Genomic DNA, 21,632 nt, shown 5'->3' on the forward strand with positions numbered 1-21,632 from the left:
AAATAAATAATCTAAATAATAAAATAATCTTCTGTTATAAAATTTTGTAAATAAATAATCTAGTGGTATTTAATCATTGCTGGGTTTTTTATTTTTTTATTCTCTCTGGAATCTGGGATGAAAACAATTAGGATAATTTGTATTGATTAATTGGTTAATTGATGCCTAATGGATTTCTGGTGTGAAATGTAACAATATAAAATGAAGTGAGAACAATGTCAGTATAAATCTCCTTCCCGTCTGAAGAAGGGCGTGAGCTCCGCAGCCCGAAACTGTTATTTGGAACGACTTGAAAAGTATGTCATTTATTACATGCGAAATGAATAACATTTTAAATGCAGCAATCTCTGGACTTTTTCTTTATATATGGCCTTTGGGAAGTCTTGATTACTGGGATGTGTACCGCGTGCTGTCTACCACAGCTGTGGATATATACGGTATCTCACAAAAGTAAGTACACCCTCACTCACATTCTTGTAAATCTTCTCTTCTCTCTTTTCATGTGACAACACTGAAGAAATGACACTTGTCTACAATGTAAAGTAGTGAGTGTACAGCTTGTATAACAGTGTAAATTTCCTGTCCCCTCAAAATAACTCAACACACAGCCATTAATGTCTAAACTGCTGGCAACAAAAGTCAGTACACCCCCTAAGTGAAAATCTCCAAATTGGGCCCAAAGTGTTAATATTTTGTGCGGCCGCCATTATTTTCCAGCACTACCTTAACCCTCTTGGGCATGAAGGTCACCAGAGCTTCACAGGTCACCACTGGAGTTCTCTTCCCCTCCCCCATGATGACATCACAGAGCTGGTGGATGTTGGAGACCTTCCCCTCCTCCACCTTCCGTTTGAGGATCCCCCACAGATGATAAATAGGGTTTAGGTCTGGAGACATGCTTGGCCAGTCCATCACCTTTACCCTCAGCTTCTTTAGCAAGGCAGTGGTGGTGTTGGAGGTGTGTTTGGGGTGGTTATTATGTTGGAATACTGCCCTGCGGTCCAGTCTCTGAAGGGAGGGGATCATGCTCTGCTTCAGTATGTCACAGTACATGTTGGCATACATGGTCCCCTCAATGATCTGTAGCCCCCCAGTGCCGGCAGCACTCATGCAGCCCCAGACCATGACACCCCCACCACCATGCCTGACTGTAGACAAGACACACTTGTCTTTGTCCTCCTCACCTGGTTGCCCCCACACACGCCTGACACCATCTGACACCAAATACCTTTATCTTGGTCTCATCAGAGCACAGGACATGGTTCCAGTAATCCATGTCCATCATCTTCAGCCAAGCAAACCCTGCAGGCCCTCATACCCCACTATGCTCCGCGGGTCACTGTTCCCACTCCAGTGATCCCGGAACCAGAGCCATATGAGAGGTCTCCCTCTGCAAGTCAGGCTCACCTCCAAGGTACGTGTCACATGCAGATCAATTTGATGCAGTGTGCGGCGTATGGTCTGAGCACTGACAGGCTGACCCCCCATCCCTACAACCTCTGCAGCAATGCTGGCAGCACTCATACGTCTATTTCCCAAAGACAACCTCTGGATATGACGCTGAGCACGTGACCTCAACTTCTTTGGTGGACCATGGCGAGGCCTGTTCTGAGGGGAACCTGTCCTGTTATACCGCTGTATGGTCTTGGCCACCGTGCTGCAGCTCAGTTTCAGGGTCTCGGCAATCTTCTTATAGCCTAGGCCATCTTTATGTAGAGCAACAATTCTTTTTTTTTCAGATCCTCAGAGAGTTCTTTGCCATGAGGTGCCATGTTGGACTTCCAGTGACCAGTATGAGAGAGTGAGAGCGATAACACCAAATTTAACACACCTGCTCCCCATTCACACCTGAGACCTTGCAACACTAACAAGTCACATGACACCGGGGAGGGAAAATGGCTAATTGGGCCCAATTTGGACATTTTTACTTAGGGGTGTACTGACTTTTGTTGCCAGCGGTTTAGACATTAATGGCTGTGTGTTGAGTTATTTTGAGGGGACAGGAAATTTACACTGTTATACAAGCTGTACACTCACTACTTTACATTGTAGACAAGTGTCATTTCTTCAGTGTTGTCACATGAAAAGAGACAAGAAAAGATTTACAAACAATTCAAACTTTTTTTTTCTTTTGTATCATTTTTTTTTTTTTTTACACACCGTGACCAGAGCAATACAATATTACCAAAGTACTACTCTGGGGAAGTGATCAGATTTATTTATTTTATCAAAACTGGAGAGTGCAAAATCATGTGCAGCTGTGCATGGTAGCCAATCAGCTTGCTCGATTCATTTTGCTTACAACACCCCCCCCCCCACCCCCCCCCCCCCCTCCCCCGCTCTTGCAGTCAGAATTACAGCGGGGAGTTGCTATGTACATACGGAGGTTGCTGCTGTAAAAACCTGTCAGTCTGACACAGAAGGCAAATAGGCTGTTCACTTTGCGAGGGGATTTACCTCCGAGCATATAGAGAGTGTGATGACAAGAATAACCAATCCAGTGCAAGGCAGAAAAAAATGCATGTCTGCTTGCATATGATTGGATGATGGAGGTCAGAAGAACTTCACCTCATTCACTAAGCTCCAGGGCAAGTTCCCTTGCAAAGTGCACAGCCTATTTACCTTTAGTAAATCAAACCCTAAACATTGTTCAAGCAGGATAGAGAGAACTACCAAACAACTTTGTTTATAAACATTGATCAGACTGGAGATAGAGAACTACAAAGTAACTGTTTATAAACATTGATCAGACGGGAGATAGAGAGATACAAAAAAAAAAAACCTTGTATATAAATATGTTCAGAGAGGTGCTAGAGCATGGGTCTTCAAACTATGGCCCTCCAGTTGTTCAGGAACTACAATTCCCATCATGCCCAGTCATGTCTGTGAATGTCAGAGTTTTACAATGCCTCATGGGATGTGTAGTTTCGCAACAGCTGGAGGGCCGTAGTTTGAGGATCCCTGTGCTAGAGAGATGCAAAGTTACATTGTTTATAAACATTAATCAGACTGGAGATACGTCGAAAGTAACATTGTTTTTAAGCATTGTTTAGACAGGTGATAGAGAGATACAAAGTAACATTGTTTATAAACATTGATCAGACAGGAGATAGAGAGATACAAAGTAACTTTGGGGGGGGATTTACTATAACTGGTGTAGACAGAATCTGGTGTAGCTGTGCAGAGTAACCAATCGGCGCCTAACTTCAGCATCTTCAATGAAGTTTTGATAATAAAACTTAGAAGCTAACTGGTTGCCATGCACAGCTGCTCCAGTAAATTTCTCTCATTGTTTATAAACATTGTTTTTTTTTCTCTGCCCTGTTTCATTCATCTGCAGGTCAGAGTGATGAGCTTTAATCTGCATAGGATGTTGGTTAAATCAAGAAACCTGACATTTAAAAGAAAAAGAAAAAAAGGGGCGGGGGGGGGGCTTTTTCTTTTTTTAAATAAAATGTTTTCCTATTTAACTGTATAATAACCCTCAGTTTACACGAATCAAACCCAATTAATGCCTTCTTCAGCCTCTCCCCTTGCCTATTATTTTCCTGCTTTTCTATCTCAACTATTTACTCATCATTTAAAGATTTTATTGCTTTTGTTTGTTACTTTTTATTTAGTGATAAAAGGCAAAAACTGAAAAAAAAAAAAGAAAACTTTATTTCATTTGCATTTTGCATTTTATTTTCGTTAACTTTGTAATGCTTTTTACCAGAATCTTAACTTTTGAATAAAATGTAAGCCTTTTATCTGCAGTAACTCTATTTTTTTTATAACAATTAGCAAACTGAAAAAATTTTTATTTTTTTATTTTGTGTATTGTTTTGGGGATTGCAAAACAATCCATTTAAAAAAAAATTAAAAAAATAAAAAGATATGTGTTTCTTTCTTATCTTATGTAATGACACCGGTATTGCTGACTAAAGTGTCTCACAGCAGAAATGTACAAATTGCTCTACTTTATGGGGGGCGGGGAGGAGGGGGGGGGGGGGGAGAGTCATTAAAAAAAAAAAACAAAAAAAAACCTTGTTATTAGTAAGCAGAAAAGAAAAGAAAATCCCTAAATTCCCTCCTGCGTCATCCACAGAGGTAGTAGGCCTGGAAGCTGACCTTTCCTGCCTGACATCGAAGGAAGAGGAGAGAAGGAAGGAAGGAAGGAAGGAAGGTTAGGAGGAAGGGAGGAAGGAAGGAAGGTAAGGAGGAAGGGAGGAAGGAAGGAAGGAAGGAAGGAAGGAGGAAGGGAGGAAGGAAGGAAGGTAAGGAGGAAGGAAGGAAGGAAGGAAGGAAGGAAGGACGGAAGGGAGGAAGGAAGGAAGGAAAGAAGGAAGGAAAGGAGGAAGGAAGGGAGGAAGGAAGGAAGGAAAGGAGGAAGGAAGGAAGGAAAGGAGAGAGAAAAAGAAAAGAAAGGAAGGCAAAATGAAAAAGGGAGAAAAAGGAAAAGAAAAGAAGGAAGAAAGGAAGGAAGAAAATGAGAAAGAAAAAGGAAAGAAAGGATAAAGAAAAAGGAAAGGAAGGAAGGATGGAAAGGCAAGGAGGAAAGGAGAAAGAAAAAATAAGAAAGGAGGAAGGAAGAGAGAGAGGAAAAGGAAAGAAGAAGGATTCAAAAAAGGAAGAAAAATGGAAAGAAGGGAGGAAGGAAGGAAGAAATAGGAAGGAAGGAAGAAAGGAAGAAATAGGAAATAAGGACTAAAGGAAGGAAGGAAGAAAAAAAAGAAGGAAAGTAGAGAGAAGGAAAGGAAGCAAAAAGTTGAAAAAGGGAGAAAAAGGAAAAGAAGCAAAGAAGGAAGAAAAGGAGAAAAAAAGGAAAGGAAGGAAGGAAGGAAGGAAGGAAGGAAGAAAACGGATGGGAAAGGGAAGGAGGAAGGGAGAGAGAAAATGAGAAGCAAGAAATTAAGGTAGAGGAAGGAAGGAAGGAAGGAAGGGGAAAAAAGGAAAGGAAAGATAGGAGGGGGGGGGAGTGCTGAACTGGTTAAAGTGAATCAGTCATAAAAAAAAGAACGTTCTTATTAGTAAGCAAAAAAGAAAACATAAGTCTGAATTCCCTCGTGCGTCATCCACAGAGGTAGTTGGGCTGGGAGCCGACCTTTCCTGCCTCTTTAGGGGATTGGAGGATTCTATGATGCGGCTCGGAAGGTAAGAGTTAAAAAGAAAAATCCTGCCGCTATTAGGATGTCATTCGCATGTCAGAGCTGTTAGGAAAATTGTGGAGACAACAACTCCAACGCCTGTTTCTGACAGGTAAAGCATATCTGCAAATCTCTTATTTTCACCAGCCTCAGATGTGGAAGTGACAGGTTCTCTTTAAGGTTTGCTACTCGATGAAGAGACAAAAGTGAGAAAATATCAGACCCCCGACACCCTCCATGCAGATTGTCTTCTATCCCGTTCTCCTCTCATTACGTCACGCCCCAATCGTTCCCCGGACACGTGTGCGCACATCGCCCACTACCCGACATTGATCACCGCTGTCTGATACATTCATCGATCAATAAACCTGAGCATAGCCACTCTCTGCCTCCTCCTTCCATGTCTCATCACTTAGACTTCCATGTGGATGATCGGGGATGGAAGGAAGAAAGGGAGAGAGAAATGGAAAAAAAAAAAGAAAGGAAGGAAAAAAAAAGGAGAAGAAAGGAAAGCGATAAAGGAAAGGAACGAAGGAAGAGAGAAAAAGGAGAAAGGAAGGAAGGCAGGAAGGAAGGAAGGGAGAGAGAAATGAAAGAAAAAAGAAGTAAGGAAGACAAAGGAGAAGAAAAGAAAGGAAAGAGAACAAAGAAAAGAAACAAAGGAAGAGAGAAAAAGGAGAAGAAAGAAGGAAGGAAGGAAAGAAAGGAGAGAGCAAAATGAGAAGGAAGGAAAGAAGGTATAGGAGGGAAGGAAGAGAGAGAGAGAGAGAGAAGGGAAAGGAAAGAAGAAGGATTGAAAAAAGGGAAGGAAGGAAAGAAAGGAGAGAGAAAAAAGAAAAGTAAGGAAGGAAGGAAAAGGAAAGAAGGGAAGGAAGGTAATGAGAGAGTAAAAGGAAAGCAGGAAGGAAGATGAATTGAAAAGGGGAGAAAAAGGAGAAAGAAAAAGGAAAGGAAAGACAAGGATAGGAAAGGAGGAAGGGAGAGAGAAAAATGAGAAGGGAGGAAGGAAGAGAGAGAGAGAAAAGGAAAGAAGTAGGATTGAAAAAAAGGGAGAAAAAGTGAATGGAGGAAGGAAGGAAAGGAGAGAGAAGGAGAAAGGAAGGAAGAAAAAGGGAAGGAAAAAAGGAAAGGAAACAAGAAAAGGAAAAAAGGAAATGAAGATGAATTGAAAAAGGGAGAAAAGGGAAAAGAAGGAAAGAAGGATGTAGAGGAACAGAAAAACTCTGGATAGCCGCACTCCGGATCAGGTAAAATAGGTAATGCCTTTACTGTTTCCACTCAAAAAAATCTTCACATCATACAGATCACAACAGCAAAGGGATAAGGAAAATAGAGCAACAAAATGCTGACGCGTTTCACGCTGAAATGAGTGGAAACAATAAAGGCATTACCTATTTTACCTGATCCGGAGTGTGGCTATCCAGAGTTTTTCTGTTCCTCTACATTTGGCCAGTGCAATTAGCCTGCACCTGGGACCCCTATCTGTTTGGAGGAAGAGTGGCCAGTCTTTCGGTGGATCAGCCTGGAGCGGTGGATTCTCTCTTTCCCATTGTCGATTTGAAGGAAAGAAGGAAGAAAGGAAGAAAAGGATAAAAAAAAAGGAAAGGGGAGAGAGAAAAATTAGAAGGAAGGAAGGAAGAAAGAAAGAAAGAGAGAGAAAAAGGAAAGGAAAAAAGGATTAAAAAGGGAGAAAAAGGAAAAGAAGGAAGGAAAGAAGAGAGAAAAGGGAAAGGAAGGAAGGAAGAAAAGGAAAGGAGAGAGAAAAAGGAAAGGAAGACAAACTGAAAAAGGGAGAAAAGATAAAAGAAAAAGGGAAGAGGAGAGAAGGAAGGAAAGAAGGAAAGGAGGAAGGAAGGGAGGAAGGAAGGAAGGAAGGAAGAAAGAAAAGAAGAAAGAAAGAAAGGGAGAGGGAAAAAGTAAAGGAAATAAGAAAGGAAGGAAAATTATAGGAAAGGTAAGGAAAGGAGGGAGGGAGAAAGAAAAATGAGAAGGAAGGAAGGAAAGAAGAGAGAGAAAAAGGAATGGAAAGAAGGATTGAAAAAAGGGAGAAAAGGTGAAAGAAGGAATGAAGGAAGGAAGGAAAGAAGAGGGCAAAAGGGAAGGAAGGAAAACCGAAGGAAGGAAAACCAAAGGAAGGAAAGGAGAGAGAAAAAGCAAAGGAAGGAAAGAAAGAAGGAAGAGAAAAAAGGAAGGAAGGAAAAAAAAAAGAGAAAAAGGAAAGTAAGTAAGTAAGGAAGAAAAACATAAGGAAAGAAGGAAGGAAAATACGAAAGGAAGCAAGAAGAATTGAAAAAGGGTGAAAAAGGAAAAGAAAAAAGAAGGAAGGAAGGAAGAAAAGGAGAAAGAAAAGGGAAAGGAAAGGAAAGAGGGGGAGGAAGGGGGAGGAGAGGAACGAACGAAGGGGGGAGAGAGAAAAAGGAAGGAAGGAAGGAATAAAAAAAGAAAAAAGTAAAGGAAAGAGGAAAGCAAAGGACTGATATTGGAGCAGGGTAAAACATTTAGAAGGACAGTGATAAGTCCCCACTTTCTGGTTCCATTTATCACATATACCCTGGAAACAGCCACCTAGGCCAGTTATAATGTCCCACAAAAATCCTGAAAGGAAATGTTAATATATATTTTTTTATTGTCGCATAACAAGAAGATTAGCAGAATAAAAAAAAAAGCCTTTTTTAAATCTTCAAATAACTTTGCCATGTTTTGTACCAGAAAAAAATGTTGTGTAATTTTCCTAAAACGTATACAAAATGTATACTTCTTATTAAATATATACTTTTAATTTTAATTAAAATTCCTAACATTGGTTAAATAAAATATAAAAGTATGTGATTTTGTCTGTAGATGCCAAAGAAAAGAAAATAATTTTTGCAAATAAATATTGCCAAAAGAAACTCTAGGAATTTCAGCTTTGGTGAGAGACTCCCAAAGGGTTAACCACTTCTTAAAGGGATGCAGACCCTGCAACTTTCTTCATCAGAACACCACAAGTGCATCCGCTGATAAAGAAAGAAAAAAAGTCACTTTTATTCAGATTTTCTCTGAACTTTGACATAATGAAACAAGCAAGGAAACTGCAACAAAGTTTGTTACAAGCCTTGCAATGTACATTGAGTTTTGTTCTCAATGTGAAAGTGGAGTTACTCTTTAAGTACTCTGCCTCCCTACCTGTCCTACCCACCTGCAATACAAAACTGTATCTGCTGCTAGATTACAGGCACGTGGCATCGTTTTTTCGGGTCATTAGGCACTGAGAATTAGTGATTGTTAACTGCTACGCTTCACAGTTGGAGGTCCGAATGCTTTAGAAAACAAACATTGGTGTTCCTCCCCACTTACCTGTATGTCGTTGGATGTGGGGCTGTGGTACGGCCGGCGGAAGATCTCGGTCATATTTCTCAGACAGTCCACAGTGGATAGAACATCTCCACTGTAACTGGCTCCTTCCTGAGTGACGTCTACGAGGTTCTGTAGCACTTGCGATACTCCTTCCCCCTTCTGCCCCCTCTGAGCTTTTGTCAGATGATCCCGAATCTGGAACAACCAACACATAACATAATCCCAACACTGAGGTTTTCAATATAACCACTCTGCTCAAAAATGATATTATTCATTTTATGGTAGGTGATGGACCTCCGAGCCACCTAATCAGTGTTTAGATCTCTTAAAGAGAGGTGGTAAGACTTGAGTTCCCAGGTCAATACGTCTGCTGTGGTCAACACGAGATAGACATGTGCAAAAGGAAAAAAATTTGTTTAGTTTCGTTTCGTTTTAATTCGTTAATTCATTAATTTCGTTTAGTTACATTCGTTAACTTCCTTAAATTCGTTTTCGGATTTCGTTTAGTTTTCTACCAAAATTCGAAAAATCGGCCACATTCGAAAATATTTCAACCAAATTCGAAAATATTTCTACCGGATTCGAAATGATTTCAACATGATTCGACATTATTTCAACCACATTCGAAAATATTTTGTGACCCGACTTTAGGGCCATGTATCTCGGGGTCACTTAGTGCTAGAAACTTCAAATTTGGATATGTTGTAGTGCTAGTACTATTGTGTTTGTATACCATATTTGGGGTTTCTAGCTATAAGTGACCCCGAGATATGTGGCCCCAAAATCGGGTCGCAAAATGTCATTCTCTGCTCTAATAACTAATAAAATTTTGCGACCCGATTTTGGGGCCACATATCTCGGGGTCACTTATAGTTAGAAACCCCAAATTTGGTATGCAAACACAATAATACTAGCACTACAACATATCCAAATTTGGAGTTTCTAGCACCAAGTGACCCCGAGATGCATGGCCCTAAAATCGGGTCACAAAATATTTTCGAATGCAGTTGAAATAATGTGGAATCATGTTGAAATAATTTTGAATGCGGTTGAAATAATTTTGAATCATGTCAAATTCATTCGAATTCATTCGTTATATTTCTTTCGTATTCGTTGTAATTTGTTATTTTTTTATTCAAACATTCGGATGCATCCGAATGTCCGAAAGATGCAAAATCCGGCCGAATTTCGATTCGTTACGAAACGAATTGCACAAGCCTAACACGAGAGGCTTCCACTCTCCCTTTTGGAGAAGGGGGTCTTCAAACTTTCTAAACAAAGGGCCAGTTTACTGTCCTTCAGACTTAAGGAGGGCCAGACTGTGGCCATTGGGAGTAGAAAAGGTCTTGAAGTCAGTGGGAATAAACAATGCCCCCATCTTTAGTGCTAGTGAAAGGAGCCCATCGTTGGTGTCATTGAGAGGAACTGTGCTCCATCATTGGTGTCGTTGAGCCCCATTGTTGGTGTCATTGGGAGGAATAGTGCCCCATCTTTGGTGTCATTGCGAGGACTTATGCCTCATTATTGTTGCCTGTGGGAGGAATTCTGCCCTTTCATTGATGTCAATAAGGGGAAATTTTGCCCCATTGTTGGTATCAGTAGTGTCCCAAGGGCTTGGATAAAAGCCAGCAAGGGCTGCATCTGGCCCCCAGGCAGCATTTTGGAGACCATTGTCTTAAAGAATACAATGAGGATTTGAGGAACACTGCAAGATGGTCAACACCAGCCAACCTTCCAAGGTGGACCAAACCTATACCAGAATCAATGATGAGGGAACTCCTTTCTGGAGTCCCAGAGAGATGTAATGATCCAACAGGCGACTTAGCTCACCGGACCCCACCAATAACTAAAACTTAAAGTAAAAACAGTAACATTTTGTATTTATACTTTATATATTTATTTAAAAGTTCAGTTCAACCCAAAACTGATATATTAGCTAAAGGAAAACATTGGTGGGTTATATAAGCCTTAGGCTTTTTATTCCTCTAGGAACGCTAGGAAATTGCTCTGCCATCTCTTGTCCATGCACAAAAATAGCTTTATTGAAGTGGAGACTTGGAAACACCATTCTGGACATCACATCCTTTCTCCAGAAGTCTCTCCAGTGGTGATCTGAGTTTCAAGCTCCACCTATGTACTACCAGGTGAAAATAAGAAAAAAAAGCCTGAACAAAAAATGGAAACCAAAGCTTGCATGACATCTAAGGACTAGAATGACTAAAAACATATAAAGCCATCCACAACTCTGACCTTCAGTGTCCACCTCCCCTCTCTGCCAATCCCTTCTCTGGATTTCAGTCGCCCAACAAATAGAAGAGCTCAAAACACTAACAAAACATGCAAGATCATCCACAACTTTTCCAATCCCTCCACTTGTCTCCACTCAGTGTCCTTCGACCCTCTCTGCCAATCCCTCCACTGACCTCCATTCAGTGTCCTCCACTCCTTTCTGCCAATCCCTCCACTGACCTCCACTCAGTGTCCTCCACTCCTTTCTGCCAATCCCTCCACTGACCTCCACTCAGTGTCCTCCACTCCTTTCTGCCAATCCCTCCACTGACCTCCACTCAGTGTCCTCCACTCCTTTCTGCCAATCCCTCCACTCAGTGTCCTCCACTCCTTTCTGCCAATTCCTTCACTGGGCTCCACTCAGTGTCTCCCACCCCTCTCTGCCAATAGCCCCACTGGTCTCCACTTAATGTCCTCCACTCTTTTCTGCCAGTTTCTTCGCTGGGCTCCACTCGGTATCTCCCACCCCTCTCTGCCAATCCCTCCACTGCGCTCCATCCAGTACATTCCACCCCTCTCTGCCAATTCCTTCACTGGGCTCCACTCACTGTTCTCCGCCCTCTTTGCCAATCCCTCCACTGGCTTTCACTCAGTGTCTTCCACCCCTCCCTGCCAATCCCTCCACTGGGCTCCACTTATTGTCCTCCATCCCTCTCTGCCAATCCCTCCATTGGCTTCCATTCAGTGTCCTTCACCCCCCTCTGCCAATCCCTCCACTGGCTTCCAGTCACAAACCAAAAGCTCAAAACACTTACAACAACCTCATAATATCATGGAAACCTTCCACTTTGCTTCTTCCAAGACCCCCTACTCTCTAGCTCCCTTGTCACACCCTACCGTGCTCTTCTCCAGGACTTCTCCAGAAACCCTACCATGCTCTTCTCCAGGACTTCTCCAGAAACCCTACCATGCTTTCCTCCAGGTCTTCTCCAGAAACCCTACCATGCTCTTCTCCAGCACTTCTACAGAAACCCTACCATGCTCTTCTCCATGACTTCTCCAGAACCCCTATCATGCTCTCCTCCAGGACAAAATCTTTCTGGCTATCTCCTACTTTGTCTACCTTTAGATGATCCCTGCAAACTCAAATAATCACAGAAGTCTATCCTACCTCTACTCAACAACTGAATTTGTACTTTCTCCATCAAACTCCCCCCCCCCCCCCCCTCCTCCATAGTTAAGACCTTTTGTATCACATGCCCCTCCCTTTTATATTGTCAGCTCTCCTGACGAGCAGGGTCCTCCTAACCCTCTTGTCTTGATTGATAATGTAACTGTTCTTTCTCCATTTATATTGTAAATGGTTGGAGCTATATATACTGTAACTCCTGTGTAATAATAACAATAACAACAGTTAGCTGCAACATATAACACTTTTATCTTTGGGTTTAGATATAAATAAAGTCCTCCTTCCAATCAGGCAATGTTTTCTCACTGCCTAGCTATGGCAAACAATAGTATTGTATGGAATACTGTTGACGTGCTTTCACCATAATACCACACTTTCAAGCTCTGAATTCTTTTAGCGCAGGAGAACCTTTGCACAGCCTGAATAATCAGCTCACAAAGGTGCCTATAATTTAGAAGGAATTACGGTGGCCTGCTGGGCACATTACACATCTCAACCGAGGCTCCTCCAATCTGCAAAGAGGCTTTAAGACTCCACAACCTGTGTTATTACTGTGTGCAAAGTGCTTTGGATTACCCAGGAAAAGTGGAGGAACAAATTGAATTAAATGAGAAATAACAAGACCGCGGTGAAATGCCAAAGACTTTTATTTGTTTCTTACCATCTGTTGAATATTCCGGTAGTCAAGGGAAACACATTTGATGTATGTTGGAATCTCCCAGTACGCCTCTCCCACCTCATCCAGAACGCACTTCCGCAGAACTAGACCTGCAAAAGGAACAAAGATGCACTTTATCTATAATTACTGCTTTTTAAAGAGCACCTGTCTTATATCCCATTGTATGAATGATCAGGAGAATGCTTTCTAATGAGAAATTACAATTGGCAATATTGAGAATGTGGCCAATCCATTCTGTAGATACCAGCAATGTCACCAAGAATTCAGCCTATCTATTCACTAGAAAATGGTGACATCACCGAGAATGGAGCCTATCCAATCACTAGAGAGCGGTGACATCTCCGAGAATGCAGCCTATCCAATCACTAGAGAGCAGTGACATCACTGAGAATGCAGCCTATCCATTTACCAGAGACCGGTGACATCACTGAGAATGCAGCCTATCCATTTACCAGAGACCGGTGACATCACTGAGAATGCAGCCTATCCAATCACTAGAGACCGGTGACATCACTGAGAATGCAGCCTATCCATTCACTAGAGGGCAGTGACATCACTGAGATTACAGACTATCCAATCAGTAGAGAGCGATGACATCACTGATAATGCAGCCTATCCATTCACTAGAGAGCGGTGACATCACTGAGAATGCAGTCTATCCAATCACTAGAGAGCGGTGACATCACCGAGAATGCAGCCTATCCAATCCCTAGAGAGGGGTGACATCACTGAGAATGCAGCCTATCCATTCACTAGAGAGCGGTGACATCACTGAGAATGCAGCCTATCCAATCACTAGAGACCGATGACATCACTAAGGATGCAGCCTATCCAATCACTGGAGAGCGGTGACATCACTGAGAATGCAGCCTATCCATTCACTAGAGACCGATGACATCACTGAGGATGCAGCCTATCCAATCACTGGAGAGTGGTGACATCACTGAGAATGCAGCCTATCCATTCACTAGAGACCGATGACATCACTGAGGATGCAGCCTATCCATTCACTAGAGACCTATGACATCACTGAGAATGCAGCCTATCCATTCACTAGAGCAGCCATTCTCAATCAGGGTTCCTCTAAAGGTTGCTAGGGGTTCCTTGAGCTGTGGCCGATGAACCACCTTTTTGATGGTGCCTACAGAGTTCAAGGTTCAGCATAACTTAGCAAAGCCCAGCAGCATGACACCAAATATATTTTAGCTGTCTTTAAGGGTGGCATTCTGAGCACCATTTTAAGGGGAATATTCTTCCTATTGGCAACCAGTATAAAGGGCATTGTTCTATTGACCCCTGATGAACTGGTTTTAGTAAGGGTTCCTTGGGACTTGAAAATTATTTTTGGGGTTCCTCTAGGGTTAAAATGTTGAGAAAGCCTGCACTAGAGAGCGGTGACATCATTGAGAATGCAGCCTATCCATTCACTAGAGAGCGGTGACATCACTGAGAATGCAGCCTATCCATTCACTAGAGAGCAGTGACATCACTGAGAATGCAGCCTATCCAATCACTGGAGAGCGGTGACATCACTGAGAATACAGACTATCCAATCAGTAGAGAGCGATGACATCACTGAGAATACAGACTATCCAATCACTAGAGAGCGGTGACATCATTGAGAATGCAGCCTATCCATTCACTAGAGAGCGGTGACATCACTGAGAATGCAGCCTATCCATTCACTAGAGAGCGGTGACATCACTGAGAATGCAGCCTATCCAATCACTGGAGAGCGGTGACATCACTGAGAATACAGACTATCCAATCAGTAGAGAGCGATGACATCACTGAGAATACAGACTATCCAATCAGTAGAGAGTGATAACATCACTGAGATTGCAGCCTATCCATTCACTAGAGAGCGGTGACATCACTGAGAATGCAGCCTATCCAATCACTGGAGACTGATGACCTTAGACTGATAATAAATGTAAAATAAGACAACAATAGAAAGCATGGAAGGAGAAGTGTCCCAGGCAGGACAAAGAGTTCTGCGCCTTTACCTGTGGCGTTCCGCGGACACCGCACCTCGCCCATCTCTCCTGCCGGAGTCTCTTGCCAAACGACTGAAGCGGAATTTTCCTCCGGGCAAATCTCATGAGGCTCTGAAAAGACAGAGAGATCTGTAGTTAAAGGTCATGTCTATTTGCCAGCCCGCGCCTCAGGTTTCCAGCTCCTCACTCTCATCTAGCGGTAATGTGGGAGTGATGATTAACTTTTTACTGGCAGAGGGCCGTGCCAGAAGAGAGACGCACATTAAAAATATCGAAAAATGGTGGTAACGTTCCAGATTGTGTCATCTGCTCCTGAATAAATATGCCCGAACTAAAGAAGTTGCCATTAACTTATTCCTGGAGTTACTCCTGATAATTAGAGACAAGAGAACTAATGGGCGCAAACCGAGACGCAAACGGAACCAAACCGGGTCGGTTCAGAGAAATTATAAATATTGATTGATCCGCCTGTCGATCAACCACAAAAATAGAACAGCAATGTTTTGTTTTCTTTGCTGAAGACCTTTTGATGTCTTGCAAAATAAATGTACGTTGTGTCTCCAGCCACAGACCATCAATTTCCCCTCCCCCCAATTGAACCCATAGACACAGTGCACAACATGGAACCACAATGAAACGATAAGAAATTTATAAAAGTTAGATTCTAAGAAGGGGTATTTGGTGTCCACTAGACTAAAAGCTTGACCATGATCCACTCCACTGGGTCAAGGCCGGCTCTAAACTGACCATTTTCTGCCTTTCCAAAGGATCCAGCCCCAAGAGAAAACCATCCAAAATCAAAAGGGGAAGCACCGCCCCACCAGATGGGATGCACATTTTGTATCCATCCCCATATTTCACCGATCCCAAAGACCCCCTACCTGCAAAGCTGCTCTAATGTATCATCCTATGCTTTGACCCGTATGATATACAAGAAATGAGAGCAGGCCACGCTTCTGGAGTGATCTTCTGGTAACCACCACAGCTCCTACTTCAGTGACTTCTCCCAACCACAGTGTTCACCATTCCCCCTTCCCAATCCTTTCATTGGCCTCCACTCGGTATCCTCCACCCCTCCCTGCCAATCCTTCCATTGCCTCCGCTCAGTGTCCAACATCCACTCTGCCAGTCCTTCCACTGGGCTCCACTCTGTGTCCACCATCTCTCATTGCCAATCCTTCCATTGGCCTCCGCTCAGTGTCCAACATGCACTCTACCAGTCCTTCCACTAAACTCCACTCAGTGTCTACCAACCTCCTCTCCTAATCCTTCCATTGACCTCCACTCAGTGTCCAACGCCCCCCTCTCCCAATCCTTCCATTGGCCTCCGCTCAGTGTCCAACATCCACTCTACCAGTCCTTCCACTGGGCTCCACTCTGTGTCTACCAACCTCCTCTCCTAATCCTTCCATTGACCTCCACCCTGTATCCTCCACTCCTCCCTGTCAATCCTTCCATTGGCCTCTGCTCAGTGTCCAACATCCACTCTGCCAGTCCTTCCACTAAACTCCACTCAGTGTCTACCAACCTCCTCTCCCAATCCTTCCATTGGCCTCCACTCAGTATCCAACACCCACTCTGCCAATCCCTCAACTGAGCCCCACACAGTGTAGACCACCCCCTCTCCCCCTCTCCCAATCCTTCCATTGGCCTCCGCTCCGTGTCCTCCACCCCTCCCTGCCAATCCTTCTATTGGCCTCTCAGTGTCCAACACTCACTTTGCCAATCCCTCCCCTGGGCTTCACTAAGTGTCCACCCCACTCTGCTAATCCCTCCCCTGGGATCCACTCAGTGTCCACCACCCCTCTCTGCCAATCCTCTCACTGGCCTCTACCAAGTGTCCAACACTCACTCTGCCAATCCCTCAACTGAGCTTCACTCAGTGTCCAACACCCCCTCTCCCAACCCTTCCATTGGCCTCCACTCAGTGTTCACCCCCCCCCCCCCCCCTCGTCCAATCCTTCCACTGGCCTCTGCCCAGTGCCCACCACCCCTCTACCAATCCCTCTACTGGCCTCCATGTAGGGTCTTTTACCCTTCTCTGCCAATCCCTTCACCCAATGAAAACAATTTAAAATACTAACAACAACAAACAAAACCATCCACAAATCTGCTTTCAGCTACATCACCAAACTCATTTCAAAATATCACCCAAACTGTCCTCTTCACTCCTCCCAAGACCTCCTGCTCTCTGGCTCCTTTGTCACCTCCTCCCATGCTCTCCTCCAGGTCCTCCAAAAGCGTCTTCTTTTTTCTGGAATTCTCTACCCCAATTTCTGTCCCAAGACCTCCTGCTCTCTAGCCTCCTCATCTCCTCCTCCCATGCTGACCTCCAGGATTTCTCCGGAGCCTCTTCTTTCCTCTGGAACTTCCTACCCCAATTTCTGTCCCAAGACCTTCTGCTCTCTATCTCATTTGTTTCCTCCTCCCATGCTCTCCTCCAACACTTCTCAAAAGCATTTTCTTTCTTCTGGAATTACGTACCCCAATTTCTGTCCCAAGACCTCCTGCTCTCTAGCCTCCTCATCACCTCCTCCCATGCTGACCTCCAGGATTTCTCCGGAGCCTCTTCTTTCCTCTGGAACTTCCTACCCCAATTTCTGTTTCAAGACCTTCTGCTCTCTATCTCATTTGTTACCTCCTCCCATGCTCTCCTCCAGCACTTCTCAAAAGCATCTTTTTCTTCTGGAATTCCGTACCCCAATTTCTGTCCCAAGACCTCCTGCTCTCTAGCCTCCTCATCACCTCCTCCCATGCTGGCCTTTGGAGCCTCTTCTTTCTTCTGGAACTTCCTACCCCAATTTCTGTCCCAAGACATTCTGCTCTCTATCTCATTTGTCCCCTCCTCCCATGCTCTCCTCCAGCACTTCTCAAAAGCATCTTCTTTCTTCTGGAATTCCATACCCCAATTTCTGTCCCAAGACCTCCTGCTCTCTAGCCTCCTCATCACCTCCTCCCACGCTGATCTCCAGGAATTCTCCAGAGCCTTTCCCTTCCCTTGGAACGCCTTACACCAATCAGCCCAGTTATCTCCTACTCTTTCTGCCTCTAGGTGATCCCTGAAAAAAAAAACGAATCTCTTCAGGGAAGCCTATCCCGCCTCCACCTAACAACTGAACTATTACTTTTTCCATCAACTCGCCCCCAACGGCCATTGCCTTTTGTATCCACTTGTCCTTCCCTATTAGATTGTAAGCTCCCATAACAAGCAGAGCCCTCCGCACCCTCTTGTATTGTCTCCCTGTATATCGTAAAGAGCGATCTGTTGGCGTTATATAAATCCAGTATAATAATAATAATAATAATAATAATAATAACTCTTTCTCTGCCTCCGTAAAGTAGACGGTTATAAAATGGCGGCACGTTTTTATGGAGCGGTGACAGCTTCCTCCATAGAACAAGGGATTCCTGTTGCCTGTCAATCCGTATCTTCCAATTTGGCAATGACGGTGTCATATTGTGCGTTCGGTGGAGTGACAGCAGAGACAGGTGATCCCGGGTAGGTGGGAGTGTGGGAGTTTTCTCCCTCTATACACTCTGTATTAGTCATGGAGATTGTGGAGAGATTATTATTTATAACAAGGATGCGTTTCCTGAGGCTACGACTGGGGGGAGACGCTTGAGTGGCCCTCGGGGCCGGTTGTGAAGGGCTCACCGAGAGCGACTCATTAAACGCTGAAATGCCAGACAGGGAACTCTCCGGGGAGTTGTTAGTAATAATATTATTAGTACAGGGACGGTGGATACGAGTGCACAACGCATCTCCAAGGGGAATACCGGGAAGAAGAATTTAATGGAGAGATCGCCGGATAGAAGAACCCTCAGAGCTCACAAAGCTATCTTCTCTATGTACAACACACTGCGCTAAGGGGGCTTAGCAACAAATAGACTTCATCCCAACTGCATGCTTAACTACGTGCAAGTGTGACCCCCAGAATCAACTAGACTCACCATTTGCTCCCTGGATTGAGATTCTGGCTCAGAGATGATATACCCTATATTACCAAAAGTATTGGGACGCCTGCCTTTACACGCACCTGAACTTTAATGGCATCCCAGTCTTAGCCCTTTGGTTGTCGGACATTCCGACAACCAAATCCGAGGGATTTTGTCCGAAACTGTTGCATACACGCGGTCGGACAAAGTTGTCGGAAAATCCGATCGTTCAGAACGTGATGACGTAATTTCGTTACAACGGGGACTACGTTCAGGCTAGTAGCCAATAGCTTTGGTCTAGGAATTTGATCTGAGCAATGCGTGGCACTTTGTCCAATCGGAATTGTCTACACACAATCGGACAGAGTCCAATCGGATCATGTTGTCGGAAAGTTTTATAGCCCAGCTGGAAAACTTGGTCCGTCGGATATTCCGACGGAAACAGTCAGATGGAGCCCACACACGGTCGGATTATCTGCCAACACGGTCCCATCGGACATTGTCCATCGGAATATCCGACCGTGTGTACAAGGGCTAAGTCCGTAGGGTTCAATATTGAGTTGGCCCGCCCTTTGTAGCTATAACAGCTTCAACTCTTCTGGGAAGGCTGCCCACAAGGTTTGGTAGGGTGTCTATGGGGATGTTTGACCATTCTTCCAGACGCGCACTTGTTGGACGAGAAGACCTGGCTCGCAGTAATTCATCCCAAAGGTGTTCTATCAGATTGAGGTCAGGACTCTGTGAAGGCCAATCAAATTCCTCCACCCCAAACGCGCTCATCCATGTCTTTATGGACCTTGCTTTGTGCACTGGTGTGAGGTCATGTTAGAACAGGAAGGGGCCGTCCCCAAACTGTTCCCACAAAGTTGGGAGCATGAAATTGTCTTGGTAGGCTGACACCTTAAGAGTTCCCTTCACTGGAACTAAGGGGCCAAACCCAACCCCTGAAAAACAACCCCCCACCACAATAGTCCCCCCTCCGCCAAATGATTTAGACCAGTGCACAAAGCAAGTTCCATAAAGACATGGATGAGCGAGTTTGGGGTGAAGGAACTTGACTGGCCTCCACAGAGTCCTGACCTCAACCCGATAGAACACCTTTGGCATGAATTAAGGAGGAGACTGCAAGCCAGGCCTTCTCATCCAACATCAACATACATGTGTCAGCCTCATCAAAGCAATCTTAATTACTGAGATAGCTGAAAGTACAGGACACTAATGATAGGAGATTGGCACCTCTGTGCATGTGCCACCAATGCAAACCTGATGGGAGTCTCATCCTCTCCCAATTATAACCAAAAAGAGAAAGTTGTGGTTTTAGTTACACTCTATAGACTGTGGTGGATCTTCAGGGAAGCGTCTGCGTCCCCCCTCCCAATATACACATGAATAGATTATACAGCAAAACGTTCACCCACTGATGTGAAGGATGTTCTTACCTGGGCACTTCTTTTCATTGCATGGCTTGTTTTCCTCGGATGGGCCGGGACAGTCTTGTCCACCATAAAATGGGCCATAGCAGGACCGCTCTCTTCGCTGGACCCCACCATTGCACGTTGTGCTGCAACTTCCCCAGGATCCCCAATCCTGCCACTTCCCTTCAACTACAAGGAAAGAAGAATGGGAGATGTGGATGGTGGGGAATGAGGGTCAGGCTGGAGAAGATGTAGGGATCAGTTCACTAAAACTACAATGACAAGTCAGAGTCTTCGTGAATCATTGTCCCTGAACCCCATTTGTTCTGGACCCACAAGTGTCAGCGTGTCATTGTTCTGGGATCCCCCAGTGTCAGGGTGTCATTGTTCTGGAGTCTTGACCCCCAAGTGTCAGTGTGTCTTTGTTCTGGAGTCTTGACCCCCAAGTGTCAGGGTGTCATTGTTCTGGGATCCTCAATTGCCAGGGTGTCATTGTTCTGGGACCCCCCAGTGTCAGGGTATCATTGTTCTGGGACCCCCCAGTGTCAGGGTATCATTGTTCTGGGACCCCCCAGTGTCAGGGTGTCATTGTTCTGGGACCCCAAGTGTCAGTGTGTCATTGTTCTGGGACCCCCAAGTGTCAGGGTGTCATTGTTCTGGGACCCCCAAGTGTCAGGGTGTCATTGTTCTGGGACTCCCCAGTGTCAGGGCATCATTGTTCTGGGACCCCCCAGTGTCAGGGCATCATTGTTCTGGGACCCCCCAGTGTCAGGGTGTCATTGTTCTGGGATCCTCAATTGTCAGGGTGTCATTGTTCTGGGACCCCCCAGTGTCAGGGTATCATTGTTCTGGGACCCCCCAGTGTCAGGGTGTCATTGTTCTGGACCCCCAAGTGTCAGGGTGTCATTGTTCTGGGATCCCCAAGTGTCAGGGTGTCATTGTTCTGGACCCCCAAGTGTCAGGGTGTCATTGTTCTGGGACCCCAAGTGTCAGGGTGTCATTGTTCTGGACCCCCAAGTGTCAGGGTGTCATTGTTCTGGGACCCCCAAGTGTCAGAGTGTCATTGTTCTGGACCCCCAATTGTCAGACTGTCATTGTTCTGGGACCCCAAGTGTCAGGGTGTCATTGTTCTGGGACCCCAAGTGTCAGGGTGTCATTGTTCTGGGACCCAAAGTGTCAGGGTGTCATTGTTCTGGGACCCCAAGTGTCAGGGTGTCATTGTTCTGGGACCCCCAAGTGTCAGTTTGTATAGATCTGGGAATTAGGACCTCCCTATATTCTACGTAAGGGATAGCGGTCGTTCTCTCACCAGGACATTGCGTTATGAAGCAGTCCCTCATGTCTGACCATTGGCCGTGACACTCCGATCCCCCATATGACGGTCCGTTGCACTCGCGGGTCCTCTTCTGAGTACCATTGGCGCAACTGACAGAACAGGCACTCCAGCTGGACCAGTCATTCCAGTTCCCATCAACTGCCGGACAAAGTATAAAGAGAGGAAGATACATGAATGATATATTTCACATCCAATCAAACTTTACCAAGAGCCGGTTCCATGAAATAGATACAAACTGAAACATAAGAGAGATCTGTGAGATGAATGAGGGAAGGAGGACGCCAGAGAGAGGAATACAGACAGAAGACGATCGATGAGCAGATATAGAATGACACTCACTGCGTTTATTTGAAATCCATTTGGAATTGGGGAAAATCTGGCTAATTTGG

General features: G+C 44.6%; 1 protein-coding gene across 1 annotated transcript in view; it reads right to left on the reverse strand.

The window, feature by feature from the left end:
• Window positions 1-21,632, reverse strand: part of ADGRB1 (adhesion G protein-coupled receptor B1) — an 819,205-nt gene that overhangs the window by 355,146 nt on the left and 442,427 nt on the right. Inside the window, 5 exon segments of the mRNA XM_077490484.1 lie at window positions 8,463-8,657; window positions 12,542-12,648; window positions 14,566-14,667; window positions 19,932-20,096; window positions 21,217-21,381. Of these exon segments, the coding sequence (XP_077346610.1) occupies window positions 8,463-8,657; window positions 12,542-12,648; window positions 14,566-14,667; window positions 19,932-20,096; window positions 21,217-21,381 (734 nt within the window).

Source organism: Lithobates pipiens, unplaced genomic scaffold (genome assembly GCF_037356315.1).
Source record: "Lithobates pipiens isolate NorthernLeopardFrog02 unplaced genomic scaffold, aLitPip1_a1.2 Scaffold_19, whole genome shotgun sequence".
In the NCBI taxonomy this organism is placed as follows: Eukaryota; Metazoa; Chordata; class Amphibia; order Anura; family Ranidae; genus Lithobates; species Lithobates pipiens.